The sequence below is a fragment of the Bos mutus genome, chromosome 4 (assembly GCF_027580195.1).
Source record: "Bos mutus isolate GX-2022 chromosome 4, NWIPB_WYAK_1.1, whole genome shotgun sequence".
Classification (NCBI taxonomy): Eukaryota; Metazoa; Chordata; class Mammalia; order Artiodactyla; family Bovidae; genus Bos; species Bos mutus.
The window spans coordinates 74,929,689-74,947,165 of NC_091620.1; the positions used below are offsets into that span (position 1 = coordinate 74,929,689).

At 39.4% G+C, this 17,477-nt stretch overlaps 1 protein-coding gene across 1 annotated transcript in view; it reads left to right on the top strand.

Annotated features, from left to right (window-relative positions):
* Nucleotides 1-17,477, top strand: part of FBXL13 (F-box and leucine rich repeat protein 13) — a 220,013-nt gene that overhangs the window by 180,016 nt on the left and 22,520 nt on the right. The window contains exon 18 of the mRNA XM_014478077.2: nucleotides 3,885-3,968. Coding sequence (XP_014333563.2) covers nucleotides 3,885-3,968 — 84 coding nt within the window. The remainder of the gene's footprint in view (nucleotides 1-3,884; nucleotides 3,969-17,477) is intronic.

Sequence of the window (17,477 nt, forward strand, 5' to 3'; positions counted from 1 at the left end):
TGCACAATATTTACCTTCACAGGATTGTAGCAATCTATTTTAAGTATGTCTTCAATGCTAGACTATGGACTCCTTGAGGGTAGACACTGCATCTCACTGACTTTTATACTCCCAGCTTCTATCCCAGAGCCTGATCAATATCAGATCAGATCAGATCAGATCAGTCGCTCAGTCGTGTCCGACTCTTTGCAACCCCATGAATTGCAGCACGCCAGGCCTCCCTGTCCATCACCAACTCCAAAAGTTCACTGAGACTCATGTCCATCGAGTCAGTGATGCCATCCAGCCATCTCATCCTCTGTCGTCCCCTTCTCCTCTTGCCCCTAATCCCTCCCAGCATCAGAGTCTTTTCCAATGAGTCAACTCTTCGCATGAGGTGGCCAAAGTACTGGAGTTTCAGCTTTAGCATCATTCCTTCCAAAGAAATCCCAGGGCTGATCTCCTTCAGAATGGACTGGTTGGATCTCCTTGCAGTCCAAGGGACTCTCAAGAGTCTTCTCCAACACCACAGTTCAAAAGCATCAATTCTTCAGTGCTCAGCCTTCTTCACAGTCCAACTCTCACATCCATACATGACCACTGGAAAAACCATAGCCTTGACTAGACGGACCTTTGTTGGCAAAGTAATGTCTCTGCTTTTGAATATGCTATCTAGGTTGGTCATAACTTTCCTTCCAAAGAGTAGGCATCTTTTAATTTCATGCTGCAGTCACCATCTGCAGTGATTTTGGAGCCCAGAAATAAAGTCTGACACTGTTTCCACTGTTTCCCCATCTATTTCCCATGAAGTGATGGGACCGGATGCCATGATCTTCATTTTCTGAATGTTGAGCTTTAAGCCAACTTTTTCACTCTCCACTTTCACTTTCATCAAGAGGCTTTTGAGTTCCTCTTCACTTTCTGCCATAAGGGTGGTGTCATCTGCATATCTGAGGTTATTGATATTTCTCCCGGCAATCTTGATTCCAGCTTGTGTTTCTTCCAGTCCAGCGTTTCTCATGATGTACTCTGCATAGAAGTTAAATAAACAGGGTGACAATATACAGCCTTGATGAACTCCTTTTCCTATATTGAACCAGTCTGTTGTTCCATGTCCAGTTCTAACTGTTGCTTCCTGACCTGCATATAAATTTCTCAAAAGGCAGATCAGGTGGTCTGGTATTCCCATCTCTTTCACAATTTTCCACAGTTTATTGTGATCCACACAGTCAAAGGCTTTGGCATAGTCAATAAAGCAGAAAGAGGTTTTTCTGGAACTCTCTTGCTTTTTCCATGATCCAGCGGATGTTGGCAATTTGATCTCTGGTTTCTCTGCCTTTTCTAAAACCAGCTTGAACATCAGGAAGTTCATGGTTCACATATTGCTGAAGCCTGGCTTGGAGAATTTTGAGCATTACTTTACTAGCGTGTGAGATGAGCGCAATTGTGCGGTAGTTTGAGCATTCTTTGGCATTGCCTTTCTTTGGGATTAGAATGAAAACGGACCTTTTCCAGTCCTGTGGCCACTGCTGAGTTTTCCAAATTTGCTGGCATATTGAGTGCAGCACTTTCACAGCATCATCTTTCAGGATTTGAAATAGCTCAACTGGAATTCCATCACTTCCACTAGCTTTGTTCATAGTGATGCTTTCTAAGGCCCACTTGACTTCACATTCCAGGATGTCTGGCTCTAGGTGAGTGATCACACCATCGTGATTATCTGGGTCGTGAAGATCTTTTTTGTACAGTTCTTCTGTGTATTCTTGCCACCTCTTCTTAATATCTTCTGCTTCTGTTAGGTCCATACCATTTCTGTCCTTTATCGAGCCCATCTTTGCATGAAATGTTCCTTTGGTATCTCTGATTTTCTTGAAGAGATCCCTAGTCTTTCCCATTCTGTTGTTTTCCTCTATTTCTTTGCATTGATCACTGAAGAAGGCTTTCTTATCTCTTTTTGCTATTCTTTGGAACTCTGCATTCAGATGTTTATATCTTTCCTTTTCTCCTTTGCTTTATAATACATGCTAATTAAATATTTATCTAATGAATAATAAATTAAGAATGAATGAATTTTCTCTAGACCTGAGATTCAAGACTTCTAAGGTATAAAGAAAGACTGTAAAATGTTGGAACCATCATTTGCTTCAGAGAACACCTTCTAATTTGGAGCATTTATAAATTTCAGTGCCAAGGCCTCTTATTATCTGTCCATAGTCTGTTAAATGTCATACTTAGCAAGTATACTTCATTATAGTTCATTTAAAAAATTTCTAACATGGCCTACATAGAAGCAATAAAAAGTGAAAACTTCAGAGAAACTATTTAGAGATAGTTTCATAAAACAAATTCCACATAGAATAATAAAACATGTTTAGCTATTATCAAGCATAGGGCAAATAGAAAAACTGAATCACTTACTTGATATTTTTGTTCAAACAATTTAGTTTCTGTTGGGAGAGTATCTAAATTCCAATTCTTTTAACATGAATAAAACAGCATCCACATCTGGAACCCAGACCACATGTGATGGCTTCACAGAGTGCCCATTCTTTGTTTTGAAACAATGAGACAGAAAATATAATGTGTTCCTAGGAAAGGAATCCACATTTGCAATGAAATGAATAAATTGGGTCATTTTATTTTTGTGTTGCGTACAGAACTGTTAAATGAAATTAGAAATTGTAATTTAACAGTGACTTCAATCAAGCAGAATTTCAAGTACTCTTCTCTTTGATATGCATTTTCTTTTTGAAAAATGAAAGGTCCGATATGTAAATCGGTTAAAAAAAACAGCATATAATACTTGCATGACCCATTTTCAATTATAGTCCAAATGTGGTTTTTATGATTAAAAGGTAAATCAGTCCTGAAAATAAAATGTGAAAAGGACAAATCATATACCATTTCCAGCATTTTCCCCTGCCAGCCAGCTCTGGGACCATAAAAGGAGGAGAAACTGCTCTAGTCTATATAGTCTAGGAAGCATATACAGGAAATAGAAAAGTAACATGATCCTGAATGCAAAACAGAAGGATGGCATTTATAAGGCACAACAGTCAGTTCCTTAACTGAATGTTGTACCAGCTTAGGAGAATAGGTACTGAGAAATGGGCCAACCGATGAAAGTGAAAGCGAAAGTGAGTTGCTCAGTTGTGTCTGACTCTTTGCCACCCCATGGACTACAGCCCATCATGCCTCTCTGTCCATGGAATTCTCCAGGCAAGAAAACTGGAGTGGGTTGCCAGTATTTTCCAAGGGATCTCCCTGACCCAGGGATTGAACCTGGGTCTCCTGAATTGCAGGCAGATTCTTTATCATTTGAGCACCAACAAAACCACACATTAAAAAAGTGAAGAGCTGAAAGTGAAATCCATTTTTTTTAAATAAAAAGAAACAAAACTTTTAGCCTGAAAAAAGAAATGAACTACTAGTGAATAATTATCTGTCTATGGGCCTTTACCTAAAGATGTGTTTCTTCTCCCTCCAAGCAATTAAATATAATAAAATGAACTAAAGATTTTCAGATTTTAGGCTAAGCATAAATAAGAATTTATTGATAAATAGATTCATTAGCCACATGAAGTGTCTTCAAATAAAATAAAGCTGTAAACTTAGGCAACTGAAGATTTCTTTACATTGATTCATGTAACATTTACCTGAAAACAGGAGGCAAGATAAGAAGTTTTCTGGTTCTAGGATTTGTAATACTTTTTGTAAAACATTAGAGATAACCTGAAAATTTTATTGAATAATGTTGCCTAACCAAAGTGATTGTATGATTAAGTCTAAAGAAATATAAAACAGAAGCTAAATATTTTTAGTTGCATAAACTCTTGTTATCTTATTGGAAATACACCTTCTATACTAATGTATTATCAAATAATCTTTATATTAAACATTTTTAGGGTTTGATGACACTTTCCAGACATAGAAAATTAAAGGAACTTTCTGTGTCTGAGTGTGATAAAATCACCGATTTTGGAATCCAGGTAAGACAATTATGTTTTTTGTTGTTGCTGTTAAAGAATTAAGATTGAAAATTAAGTGCAAATTGAATAACCTTTGTGGGTAACAATAGGAAAAAAAAGAAGTGGAATGAAACTAATAATACGTATGTGATCTTGGTTGAGCCAGGATCAACTCGGCCTTTAGTCAGGTCTCCACAGCCTGAGGTGATTGAGAGGATTTGCTTTCCCTTGTTTTCCTGTCTGGTCTCTCCCTTCCAGATGTCAGACTCATAGGATAGACAGGGATAGGCTGACATTTTATTTGGAGAATAATGAACTGCAATGTGGTAAAAGTCTTCTCATATCAATATAACAGAAATGTTCTGTAGAAAGAAATGTTATATCATCTAACCATGAAAATTGGGGGAGTCTGAAAAATTATACCAGGTACTTAACCATTAGGGACTAAGTTATTCAAACATAATTGGTAGTATACTTTGCCAGGATGGAAAGCATGAGATAAGTAATTGGATAAGATAAATGATTGTATGCTCAAATGGTAATTTAAGAACTCATGAGAAGTAAATTTCCTAGACTTGGTGTTGAGTGATAGATAGGAAGTCATAAAGTAGTTATTGCGAGCAAGCCATACATGGTGTTTATCACAACATTAAGCATCTCAGTTTGCTGTTAAAAGAAGACAACTGAAATTATATATCATACTTGTATTGAACTAGGGCAAAATCTGGTTCAGATCAGATCAGATCAGATCAGTCGCTCAGTCGTGTCCGAATCTTTGTGACCCCATGAATCGCAGCATGCCAGGCCTCCCTGTCCATCACCAACTCCTGGAGTTCACTGAGACTCATGTCCATCGAGTTGGTGATGCCATCCAGCCATCTCATCCTCTGTCGTCCCCTTCTCCTCCTGCCCCCAATCCCTACCAGCACCAGAGTCTTTTCCAATGAGTCAACTCTTCGCATGAAGTGGCCAAAGTACTGGAGTTTCAGCTTTAGCATCATTCCTTCCAAAGAAATCCCAGGGCTGATCTCCTTCAGAATAGACTGGTTGGATCTCCTTGCAATCCAAGGGACTCTCAAGAGTCTTCTCCAACACCACAGTTCAAAAGCATCAATTCTTCAGCGCTCAGCCTTCTTCACAGTCCAACTCTCACATCCATGCATGACCACAGGAAAAACCATAGCCTTGACTAGATGAACCTTTGTTGGCAAAGTAATGTCTCTGCTTTTGAATATGCTATCTAGGTTGGTCATAACCTTCCTTCCAAGGAGTAAGCGTCCTTTAATTTCATGCCTGCAGTCACTGTCTGCAGTGAATTTGGAGCCCAGAAAAATAAAGTCTGACACTGTTTCCACTGTTTCCCCATCTATTTCCCATGAAGTGATGGGACCGGATGCCATGATCTTCATTTTCTGAATGTTGAGCTTTAAGCCAACTTTTTCACTCTCCACTTTCACTTTCATCAAGAGGCCCTTTAGTTCCTCTTCACTTTCTGCCATAAGGGTGGTGTCATCTGCATATCTGAGGTTATTGATATTTCTCCCGGCAATCTTGATTCCAGCTTGTGTTTCTTCCAGTCCAGCGTTTCTCATGATGTACTCTGCATAGAAGTTAAATAAGCAGGGTGACAATATACAGCCTTGACGTACTCCTTTTCCTATTTGGAACCAGTTTGTTGTTCCATGTCCAGTTCTAACTGTTGCTTCCTGACCTGCATACAAATTTCTCAAGAGGCAGGTCAGGTGGTCTGGTATTCCCATCTCTTTCAGAATTTTCCACAGTTTATTGTGATCCACACAGTCAAAGGCTTTGGCATAGTCAATAAAGCATTCAAAAAATCTGGTTACTGATTAGTAAAATAGTGGAAGATAGCATTTTTAAACAGAACTAATAATCTAGGAATGTGGAAACTGTTAAATGCATTGGAAACCCCATTTAAAGTATCCTGAGAGTTCAGAAACCCCAGAAAATATGAAAATCTGGGATTAAACTCAGAAAAATAATTTAAATACAAACTCTTATTGACATAAAAGAAGTCATCTCACATGTAGAAAGATAATGCAAATATTAGCTGAAAAGTCCACCAGAGCATGGCAGACCTGAAGTTAAGCTGTCTTCCATAAATTTGAAATGAAAATTTCAAGAAGTTCTAACATAGCTAATAGGAGAGTGTTCAAACATTATATGAACTGTTGGGCTACAGAGAGTGCCAGGTCAAATGGTGTTCTAGACTTTAGCATAGAATTTCACCATTCTGAAGCTGAAGGGATCTTAGAATCATCTAAACCATCTCTGCAATTTTACAAGTGAGGAAACTAAGGCCCAGAGGGCTTAAACAGTCCAAAGTCCTATGCCTTCTCAGCAAACTAATATAATTTTACAGAAATGAAGAGTAGAAACAGAGAACCACTATTCTAAATGGTTGATGGTCAACATAACCTAGTGGGAAAAATTGTTTTCAAATGATTTTCACTGTACTTCATTGTATCGGGACAGTGTAATGGTACTGAACAGGAAAATGTAACATTGATAAGAAGTCTCCTTTAAAAAGAAGGGAAGGGAAAGAAAAAAAAAAAAAGAAGTCTCCTTTAGGAGGCAATAATGTCAAACAATGTGAATTTCTCCCAGTTTCAGATCCTGGTTGCCAAATTTCTAGCAATTTCTAAGAAATCTACCTAGTAGTACATTCAACTGTATAAAAAGGTAAAAAGAACAAACACTATTTTTCAAAGCAAAGATCCCAGAGAGGAGCAACAACTTGCATAGGGCAAGATTGTAACTCTACAATAAGGAAAGGGGTTATAATGTGTGTAACCTACGAGAAGAAAAAGCCAAGAGGTTCCTCTAAGGTTAAACCATGATTTATGTACTGCAGTTCATTTAAGGATTAAACATGAATTTACATAAAACTTTATCCATGTATATGATCTAGTCAAGCATTCAAAAGGTATTTAACAAGGCAACAGAGTAAAGGTTATTAAAATTAAACAGGTATTAACATTTCTAATATTGGATTATATTTCCTTTATGGTGATCAATTACATTTGATCAATAACTACAAATCATTCAGAAGTATTAAAACCCCCTATTGTGATGACATATCATGTATCAATGTGAGAGCTGGACTGTGAAGAAAGCTGAGCACTGAAGAATTGATGCTTTTGAGCTGTGGTGTTGGAGGAGACTCCTGAGAGTCCCTTGGATTGCAAGGAGATCCAACCAGTCCATCCTAAAGGAGATCAGTCCTGGGTGTTCATTGGAAGGACTGATGCTGAAGCTGAAACTCTAATACTTTGGCCACCTGATGTGAAGAGTTGACTCATTGGGAAAGACCCTAATGCTGGGAGGGATAGGGGGCAGGAGGAGAAGGGGAGGACAGAGGATGAGATGGCTGGATGGCATCATCGACTCGATGGACATGAGTCTGGGTGAACTCCGGGAGCTAGTGATAGACAGGGAGGCCTGGTGCACTGTGATTCATGGGGTCGCAGAGTTGGACATGACTGAGCGGCTGAACTGAACTGACTGATTCATTTAAAAGTGCGTCTTGGAATGAAAGAGAGTGCTCACCAAAGTTTGAAGCTAAGTATCAGGAAGCCAGTGCTTCCTGCCATGGCCTTTTTATTTTCCCTCTTGGAAGCCTGAAAATCATACTATTTTTAGGTGCTCTGAGATTTTAGATGAAAAAGTTTACCTATATGCTAACTGTATGATCATACAGCTGAGTTTGGTATAGCTTTTAAAAATGTAGTCTTTTATTGATATATTGATTTCAGTGATCTAAAAGAAAACAAAAGATGGGGATACAGGAGCATGGAAATACAGAATTATTTAATTATCAGTTGCACAAGATTGGCTGTTCTATTCAAGTTCGTGAAAAAATTTTTTTTTTCTCTTTCTCATCATCCCTTTTTTTCTCCTCTCCTCCCTGCTTTTGGAGTGTATGTGATGTGTGTGTATGTGTATGTGTGACTGTATGCTCACACTGAAATGCTGTGACTTTTGATCTCTTTTTACCTCTTCCAAGGTTTCAAGGTTAACACTAATGGGCATGTGGTAATCTTTCTCCTCCTTTCCTCCTCCAGCCTAATTATTAAGTTCCAAAAGAGATGAAATAAAGAGGGAGGAGGAGAAAGTGATACATAAGCCAATTTCACGATTCTTTATCTGGATTTGAAACAAACGTGATTAAATTGAGATGTTTAGATTATCCTAAATTTATCAGGAAATTTCTTGTTATTTAGAAGGTAGGGAACTCGCTTTTTGGCATACGACATTGAAAACTACATAATGATTTAATGAGAAAAAGGAGACGATAAGCATTTTTACCCTGGCTTGGTTTTGCAAGAGTCATGAACATAATAAGAATAAAAAATTACCTCATTTTAGTTTTACTGGAAACCACAGCATATGAAGTTTGAATATCTGGAGCCTCAGATGTATTAAGTTTTTAGGATCTGGTTTTAATTACTTTTCCCAACTTTGGTTTTTTTCCTGAGAACATTAGACATTCAATGATCATGTTAAACTGAAATTATTTGGTACTCTTGAAAGACACTCATTTTGGAAGCAATGTCTGATATAGTCATAGCTGGGCATTTCTCAAGAAACTTTTTTCCTTGAGCATTTGGTGAATTTAAATAACAGACCGTCAAGTTTGGCAAAAGAATTGGTTTAACTGCGATGTGTGTGTGTGCTCAGTTGCTCAGTCATGTCCGACTCTTTGCAACCCCACAGACTATAGCCCGCCAGGCTCCTCTGTCCATGGAATTTTACTGGTAAGAATACTGGAATGGGTTGCCATTTCCTCTTCCAAACCCAGGGATCAAACCCGTGTCTCCTGTGTCACCTGCATTTGGCAGCAGATTCTTTACCAATAGCACCACCTGGGAAGCCCCTTTAACTGAGATGGTATGGTACAAATATATTAGAAGTTTTGTTTTATTAAGTTGTTTGAATAGAACCAATGGAATAAATAAAATTATTTAGTCTAACTGCTTTTTATATTCCCTTAACCTGGTGACTCAGATGGTGAAGAACCTGCCTGCAATGCAGGAGAAAGTGAAAGTCACTCAGTAGTGTCTGACTCTTTACAGCCCCATGGACTATACACAGTCTGTGGAATTCTCCAGGCTAAAATACTGGAGTGGGTAGCCTTTCCCTTCTACAGGGGATTTCCCCAGCCCAGGGATCAAACTCAGGTCTTTTGCACTGCAGGTGGATTCTTTACCAGCTGAGCCACCAGGGAAACCCAATTTTTGAGTATATGTGTGTAGATTAAATATATGTATACATCTTAGACACCACCCTTATGGCAGAAAGTGAAGAGGAAGTAAAAAGCCTCTTGATGAAAGTGAAAGTGGAGAGTGAAAAAGTTAGCTTAAAGCTCAAACATTCAGAAAATGAAGATCATGGCATCCAGTCCCATCACTTCATGGGAAATAGATGGGGAAACAGTAGAAACAATGTCAGACTTTATATTTTTGGACTCCAAAATCACTGCAGACAGTGACTGCAGCCATGAAATTAAAAGATGCTTACTCCTTGGAAGAAAAATTATGATGAACCTAGATAGCATATTGAAAAACAGAGATATTACTTTGCCAACAAATGTCCGTCTAGTCAAGGCTATGGTTTTTCCAGTGGTCATGTATGGATGTGAGAGTTGGACTGTGAAGAAGGCTGAGTGCTGAAGAATTGATGCTTTTGAACTGTGGTGTTGGAGAAGACTCTTGAGAGTCCCTTGGACTGCAAAGAGATCCAACCAGTCCATTCTGAAGGAGATCAGCCCTGGGATTTCCTTGGAAGGAATGATGCTAAAGCTGAAACTCCAGTACTTTGGCCACTTCATGCGAAGAGTTGACTCATTGGAAAAGACTCTGGTGCTGGGAGGGATTGGGGGCAGGAGGAGAAGGGGACGACAGAGGATGAGATGGCTGGATGGCATCACCGACTCAATGGACGTGAGTTTGAGTGAACTCTGGGAGTTGGTGACGGACAGGGAGGCCTGGCGTGCTGCGATTCATGGGGTTGCAAAGAGTCGGACACGACTGATCAACTGAACTGAACTGAATACCAAACAAGATTGCCAGGAGAAATATCAATAAAAGCGAAGAAGAACTAAAGAGCTTCTTGATGAAAGTGAAAGAGGAGAGTGAAAAAAATGGACTTAAAACTCAACATTCAGAAAACTAAGAACATGGCATCTGGTCCCATCACTTCATGGCAAATAGATGGGAAAACAGTGGAAACAGTGGCAGACTTTATTTTTTGGGGCTCCAAAATCACTGTAGATGGTGACTGCAGCCATGAAATTAAAAGACCCTTGCTCCTTGGAAGAAAAGTTATGAGCAATCTAGACAGCATATTAAAAAGCAGAGCATTACTTTGCCAACAAAGGTCCATCTAGTCAAAGCTATGGTTTTTCCAGTAGTTATGTATGGATGTGAGAGTTGGACTATAAAGAAAGCTGAGTGCCGAAGAATTGATGCTTTTGAACTGTTGTGTTGGAGAAGATTCTCGAGAGTCCCTTGGACTGTAAGGAGATCCACCCAGTCAATCCTAAAGGAAATCAATCCTAAATACTCATTGGAAGGACTGATGCTAACGCTGAAACTCCAATACTTCGGCCACCTGATGCAAAGAACTGACTCATTTGAAAAGACCCTGAGGCTGAGAAACATTGAAGATGGGAAGAGAAAGAGACAACAGAGGATAAGATGGTTGGATGGCATCACCAACTCAATGGACATGAGTGAGTATACTCCGGGAGCTGGTGATGGACAGGGAGGCCTGGCGTACTTCAGTCCAGGGGGTCTCAAAGAGTCAGACACGACTGAATGATTGAACTAACAAACTAACTAATACCAAATAAATTGTGGTCACTATTCAAGGCAAATAAAAATTAGTTTTTTAAGGAATTATCTTTTTGGTTGCTCTCACCTTCTGAGATGACCCACATTCTGCCTGTGGAGTGTGTTTCTCTCTAAATAATTACCTATCACTTTGTCTCTCACTGAATTCTTTCTGCAATGAGACATCAAGAACCTGAGTTTCATTAATTCCTGAGATCAGGTGTGTGATCTCGGTTTAAAGACCATGGGTTCAAGTCCCAACCTGAGTTCCATGGTTTCAGCTGGTGAGTTGCGGGGGACAGTGATAAGGCACTCACTCCCCCAGCTGAGTCCTTCCTCAGGAGCTGCTGTATCCCAGGGTAGGCCTCTTCCCTGGATCAGAGCTAATCCAGTTGCTGGTTGATACTATGAGGCAGAGGCCCAGCCCTCTTGCTTCAATTTAAGTCAACTTGGAAGAGTCCATCCTTCCAGTTCAAACTGAAAGGATGTGAAACATCTGGATATACTGCAGAATATCTCAAGGGTTCACTACATCAACGAACAAATGTGGGAGGTATATTGGAAGCCTTGACTAGACATATTTGTTTCAAAGAATGGGAGATAAATCCTGCAAAGCATCAAAGCTCAGCTAAAAGTATACGTACACAAAAAAAACCTTCATGCAGATGTTTATAGGAGTTTTCTTTATAATTGCCAAAATAAGCATCCAGCATGTTCTTCTATAGGTAAATAGATAAATAAACATCCAGACAATGGAACATTATTCAGCAATAAAAAGAAAAGAGACACCAAGTTGAGAAAAGACATGGAGGAAGTATAAATGCTATTACCATGAAAGAAGCCAATCTGAAAAGGCTAAGTACTGTATGATTCCAACTATATGACATTCTGGAAAGGCAAAACTATGAAGACAGTAAAAAGATCAAAACCTATAGGGGAGGAAGAGATTGAAAGGTGGAGCACAGAGGATTTTAAGGGCAGTGAAACTGCTCTGTATGATATTATCATGGTGAGTACATGTCATTATACATTTGTCAAACCTAATAGAATGTACAATTCCAAGAGGGAACCCTAATGTAAACTATGGACTTTGGGTGATTATGATGTGTTGATACAGGTTTATCAATTGTAACAAACATACCGCTCTGGTGGGGCATGTTGATAATAGGGGAGGCTATGCATGTTGTGGGGGTAGGAGATAATATGGGGAATTTCTGTAACTTTTGCTTAATTCTGCTGCGAACCTAAAACTCTTCTAAAAAATAAAGTCTATTTTTTTTAAAAAAAGAATTATCTTTTTGTTTATACTTTAAAAAATTAAGAATCTATGTAAATGGCAAGACTCCTTTTCCTATGGTAAGGAAATGTTTCGAATATGCTTTTAGAAGAAACAATTAAAAAAGTTTTATTCCTATGAATGAACCAGTGCATTTTGGGGGGCTTGCCAGGTGGCTCAGTAGTAAAGAATCTGCCTGTGATGAGCAAGAACGTGGGTTTGATCCCTGGGTGCATTTTTTAGTGGCACCTAAATTATAATTGATTAAACATATGTATGTATAAGAGTATTAAGCAATTCTATGACATTACATAATTAATTACTACTATTCTTGAGAATGCTATAAGAGAATATACAAAGTAAAAAGGAAATGGATCGTTGTTTTTAATTAGGATTATGATTTTAGACATATTTCCCAACATCCCAGTTAAATTAGTATAACATGCAGGATATTGATGTACATACTTAGGCACTAAATTAACCCTTTTGCTTTTGGCAACGTGTATGTGCCCTAAGCCCCCAGATGTTTTTTTTTTTTTTCCATCTTTACTCAGCCTGACTCCATATCTACTTCTGTTACAATCTCATAACACTGTGCATCATGTTCACATACTACAAAGGCAGGCCTCTCTGTTTAAGCCCTCTTACTGCCCACCTATGTATGAGCAAGGCTTGTCAAATCTTGGAGGAAAAAGGTCTACAGGGACAAAATGAACATACAGAACATTCCTTTTTGTATACTAATTTTATATCATGCAACTTTGTTATAATTGCTTATTAGTTCTAGTAGTTGGTATGTTTTTGTTTTGGCTTTTTGTTAATTCTTTGCGATTTTCTACCTAACAGTCATACCATCTGCAAACACAGGCATTTTTTTTTCTTCTCTATCTATATACCTTCTATTTCTTTTTCTTACTGAATTAGTTAGGACTTCCAGTATGGTGTGGAATAAGAGTGAAAAGGGAAAACATCCTTGTTTCATTCCTGATCTTACAGGGAAACCACAGGTTTCTTTTCACTGAGTATGATGTTAGCTATAGATTTTTTGTACATGTTCTTTACCATGTTGAAAGAACCTTCCCTCTATTCCTAGTCTTGCTGAGAGTGTTTTTCAGTAATGTGTGTTGGATTTTGTCAAATACAATCTTTGATATGATCATATAGTTTTTCTTCTTTAGACTATTGATGTGATGAATTACATTAGTTGACTTTTGAATTTTGAACCAGCCTTGCATATGTCCAGAGCATTATTTCAAAATGGTTACTAAATACTTTATTCCTCCCCTTAAGTCTCTGCTGTCAGAACTTAGAGGCCCTCTTAGAGGCCCTCCTAGAGGTAAAGCTCACGAAAGTCTGTAGGCCCACTTAAGGTTGGCCCGCCAGGAATTTTTCTCTCAGGCTACTCCATTCTCGGTTTCCAGCAATTAGTCAATTACCCTTTCAGTGTGCCTACTTGTACTGGCTCCAGCCACAAGTTTCCCCACTCCTGCTGCTCCTGCTGCCGCTGCTAAGTCACCAGTCGTTTCTGACTCCATGCAACCCCATAGATGGCAGCCCACCAGGCTCCTCTGTCCCTGGGATTCTCTAGGCAAGAACACTGGAGTGGGTTGCCATTTCCTTCTCCAGTCCATGAAAGTGAAAAGTGAGGGTGAAATCACTCAGTTGTGTCCAACTCTTTGTGACTAGTAAGCCCTAATTCTCTGTATTTGCCTGACTCTCCAATTTTGACAGTGGTGGTTTGTTTTATGACCTCAATTATCTGACAGATCTAAGGAGAGCTGCTGATTTTCAGTTTGCTCAGCTTTTTTCTTGTTTTGAGGATGGGACTGATAAGTTCCAGACTTCCATGACAGACTGGAAACTGGAAGTCTGGAACATGAGTTTTGGATCCCTGGATGTTGGCTGAATCAGTGGCATCCAAAAAGGGATGACCAATGTACAGTGGGCTCTGAATCAGATCTTGAGGCCCAGCAATGAAGTAAGGAACTGAAAGTCGCTGGAGCCAAGAGCAGAGACCCATAGGTAAGTTGGGCAGGTAGGTGGTCACTGTCAAGCATGGCACCTGTGGCTGTTGTGAGCTCTCTGCAGTGTGTCTGGCTGTGCTTATATAGATGGGGCCTGTGGCTGCCCCAAGGTTCAAGTATTTTCTTTGGTCATGTTCTTCCAGAAAGATCTTCAGTTTCCTTAGTACAACACTAGAATTTTATTTGCAATTACAAAATTGGAGAAAACTTTAGATGATTAAGTTCAACTTGAATGAAGAATTCCACGCCCTCATGTAAAGACAATAATCTGTCTAAATCAGATTAACTGATTTTATGAAAATGGGACAGTTTGCTCAGTGACTGAACTGAAAACATTTGGACTGGACTTTCTATGTAGTGGACACTGAGATAATCTGTTTTTGAAAATAGAAATCATTCTAAAATCTTTAAAGAATATTGAGTCTGGGTCTAGTAGAATAAAGAGACTTAGAAAAATCCAATACCACTTAGTCATTGTAACATTAATTTAGCATCTGCTACATGCTAGACACTGTTCTAAGTATTTCCCATTCAGTAATTAGCTACTTTATGAGGTAGGTAATACTTTTGATTCCACTTTACAGATAAGGAGACTGAAGTTCAGAGAGGTTATGAATCTTACCCCAAATAATGAAACAAGCAAGCATGTGAGCTGGGGTATAACATGTCTTATTCCAGAGTGACAATTCTTGCCATTATGCTGTGATTAACGAAGCCACAGAAGGATTCAGTTGAGACACTTAATCCAGCATGGGAATGACAATGAGAGCCTATCTGTTGGAAAATCACTTTAATAAGCAATATAGAAGATGGATTGAAGATCAGAGGGGAGAAAGAACTGCTATCACTATTAAAGGTAGAAATATGTTGAGAGGTTTTTGTTATAGTCCAGGGGAGAGAAGATGGCAGCCTGAACAGCAACAGAAGAGAATGAATGGGAGACTATCTGGATAGCAAATCCACAGAATGGTCATGGTTTGGATGGGACAGGGTCAAGCTATGGTTAAGGATGATGGCCATGCTTCTGGATTGAAGATTGGGGGGCAAGAGAAGGGGGAGACAGAGGATGAGATGGTTGGATGGCATCATCGACTCAACAGACAGGAATTTAAGCAAACTCCCAGAGACAGTGAAGGACAGGGAAGCCTGGCGCGCTGCAGTCCATGAGTTCACAAAAAGTCAGACACGACTGAGCAACTGAACAGTAACAACAACAACCACGATTCTGATTTGGCTGCCTGGGAAGTTTGTGGTACCCTCATTTTCAAGCTGTTTTCCATAGCCAAGTCAGGTGTCCAGGGCTATGAACTACCAAGTCTGATTCAGCATTTTTGGCATTTACTGCTGCACTTTATTTTCTTGGGAGTGATTTTGTCTGTGCATCCTCTCAGCTCTCGTCATCCCTTTACTCTGAAGACAGTCTTAAGCATCCGCTCTCCCACTCTTTACCCACAGACTCATGGTGGCTAAGGGAGCTCTGCTGGAGTTTGTTTCTGTTTTTACTCTATGTATAGGTAATGTGAGGTGTTCTCTGTGTCCTAGTAATGATGAATGTATGGGTCCTATGGAGTTTTATTTGTCCTCTCAATAGATTTTATGGCTTTGGGAACAGGGGAAGATTCAGATGTAGGTAACTGTTGTTGTTCTTCAAATCCAGTCATGGCCTCCTCTTTATTTATTATTATTTTTTAATGAAAAAAATTAAAAAAAAATTTATTATCTCTAACAGAGAAGGCTGCTGCTGCTGCTGCTAAGTTGCTTCAGTCATGTCCGACTCCGTGCGACCCCAGAGATGGCAGCCCACCAGGCTTCCCCATCCCTGGGATTCTCCAGGCAAGAAAACTGGAGTGGGTTGCCATTTCCTTCTCCAATGCATGAAAGTGAAAAGTGAAAGTGAAGTCATTCAGTCGTGTCTGACTCTAGCAACCCCATGGACTGCAGCCCAACAGGCTCCTCCGTCCATGGGATTTTCCAGGCAAAAGTACTGGAGTGGGATGCCATTGCCTTCTCCAACATAGAAGGCTATCTACCTTTTAAAACCCTCTAATCAGAATGCAGTGGGTAGGACTTATAACCATATAAGAGAGATAAGAGGCATGTGGTAGTGATTCAGCTTCATCTACTCTCTGTTGTCTTTTCTGTCTAGCTTGTTGTTTATATTCTTCACAAGCTGGTTTACTGGTATCTTGCAAATGGCACTGCTGATGAATTTTAAGAGCCCAGATAAAGTCTAGGTTACTGTCATATTCTCTGATGATCACAAAGGTATCTGATAACTTTTGGTTTTGGGTAAAAGCAGCAGTGGAGGTGCTAGAACCTCCACATCCCTCATTGTTCTCTTAGGGACTCTTCTTTTTTGAGATCCTTAATTTTGCCCTAACTGCTTGGACACTTGAGATAATAAGTTCCTTTTCCCCTTTAATCTTCAGTGTGTTTTGACCTCTTTTATCCTGACTTACAAACTTTTGATTTTACTTTTTATTTGACCTTTAGTAACAGATTTACCTTGACTTGCAAACAGAAAGGGGAGAAGAGAGGAAAGATCAAGGAATAAGGGACAGGGGAAGTGTGGCCATATGGGGCAAATTATAAGCTATTTCATAGCTGGGAGAACAGCAAAGCAAGATCCATGGCTGTTCATCTGGCTTTCAGCTTGACCCAGGAATGTTTAGTAAGTTGAATGGTTCTATAGATATGGGTCTGCTCCAGGCTGAGTCCAACTGAAGACTGAGGATTCAGGGTTTTCAGTCCTGTACCCTGGACTCCCTGCGCTAGAGAACTGAAACCCTTACAACTAGCATGGAGCATCTACATGGCTACTCAGGTTGGAAAGGCCTCGTTCCCCAACAGTCCTATCTGCATCTTCCTCCTTAATAATTGCCTATGGCCAGCCTGTTCTGCAAGTGTAAGAAAAACTGGATTCTTGTTTTGCCCTAGCACTCATCCTGGATTCATTCTTGACCTAAAAACAAGAACTGAATGACTCTCCAGTGACTCTTTTCTGATCTTAAACTCCTACTTTGAATTACTAAACTTTCTGAATAGTTATAAAATGTTGTTTATACCAGACTCTCATCACTCACTCTCATCAGTTCATAGACCTCACCCTCTAGTACTAAACCAAAATCAGTTTTAGTGGGCTTTGACACAGAATAACTTACAGTGCCAAAGATGGATTAGATGTGTTGGCTCCACATGGCAACAATGTTTAAAAAAAAACATTGATTTCTATTTGGTTTCCAAGATTAAACCATTTAAGAATTATCAAAGCATGGGATTTCAATAACTCCACCTCTTCCCCAGGGATACAGTTATGTTTATTGATTGTAAGGGAAGCAACAAACAGAAGATCCATTTCCAAAACGGCCACAATTCT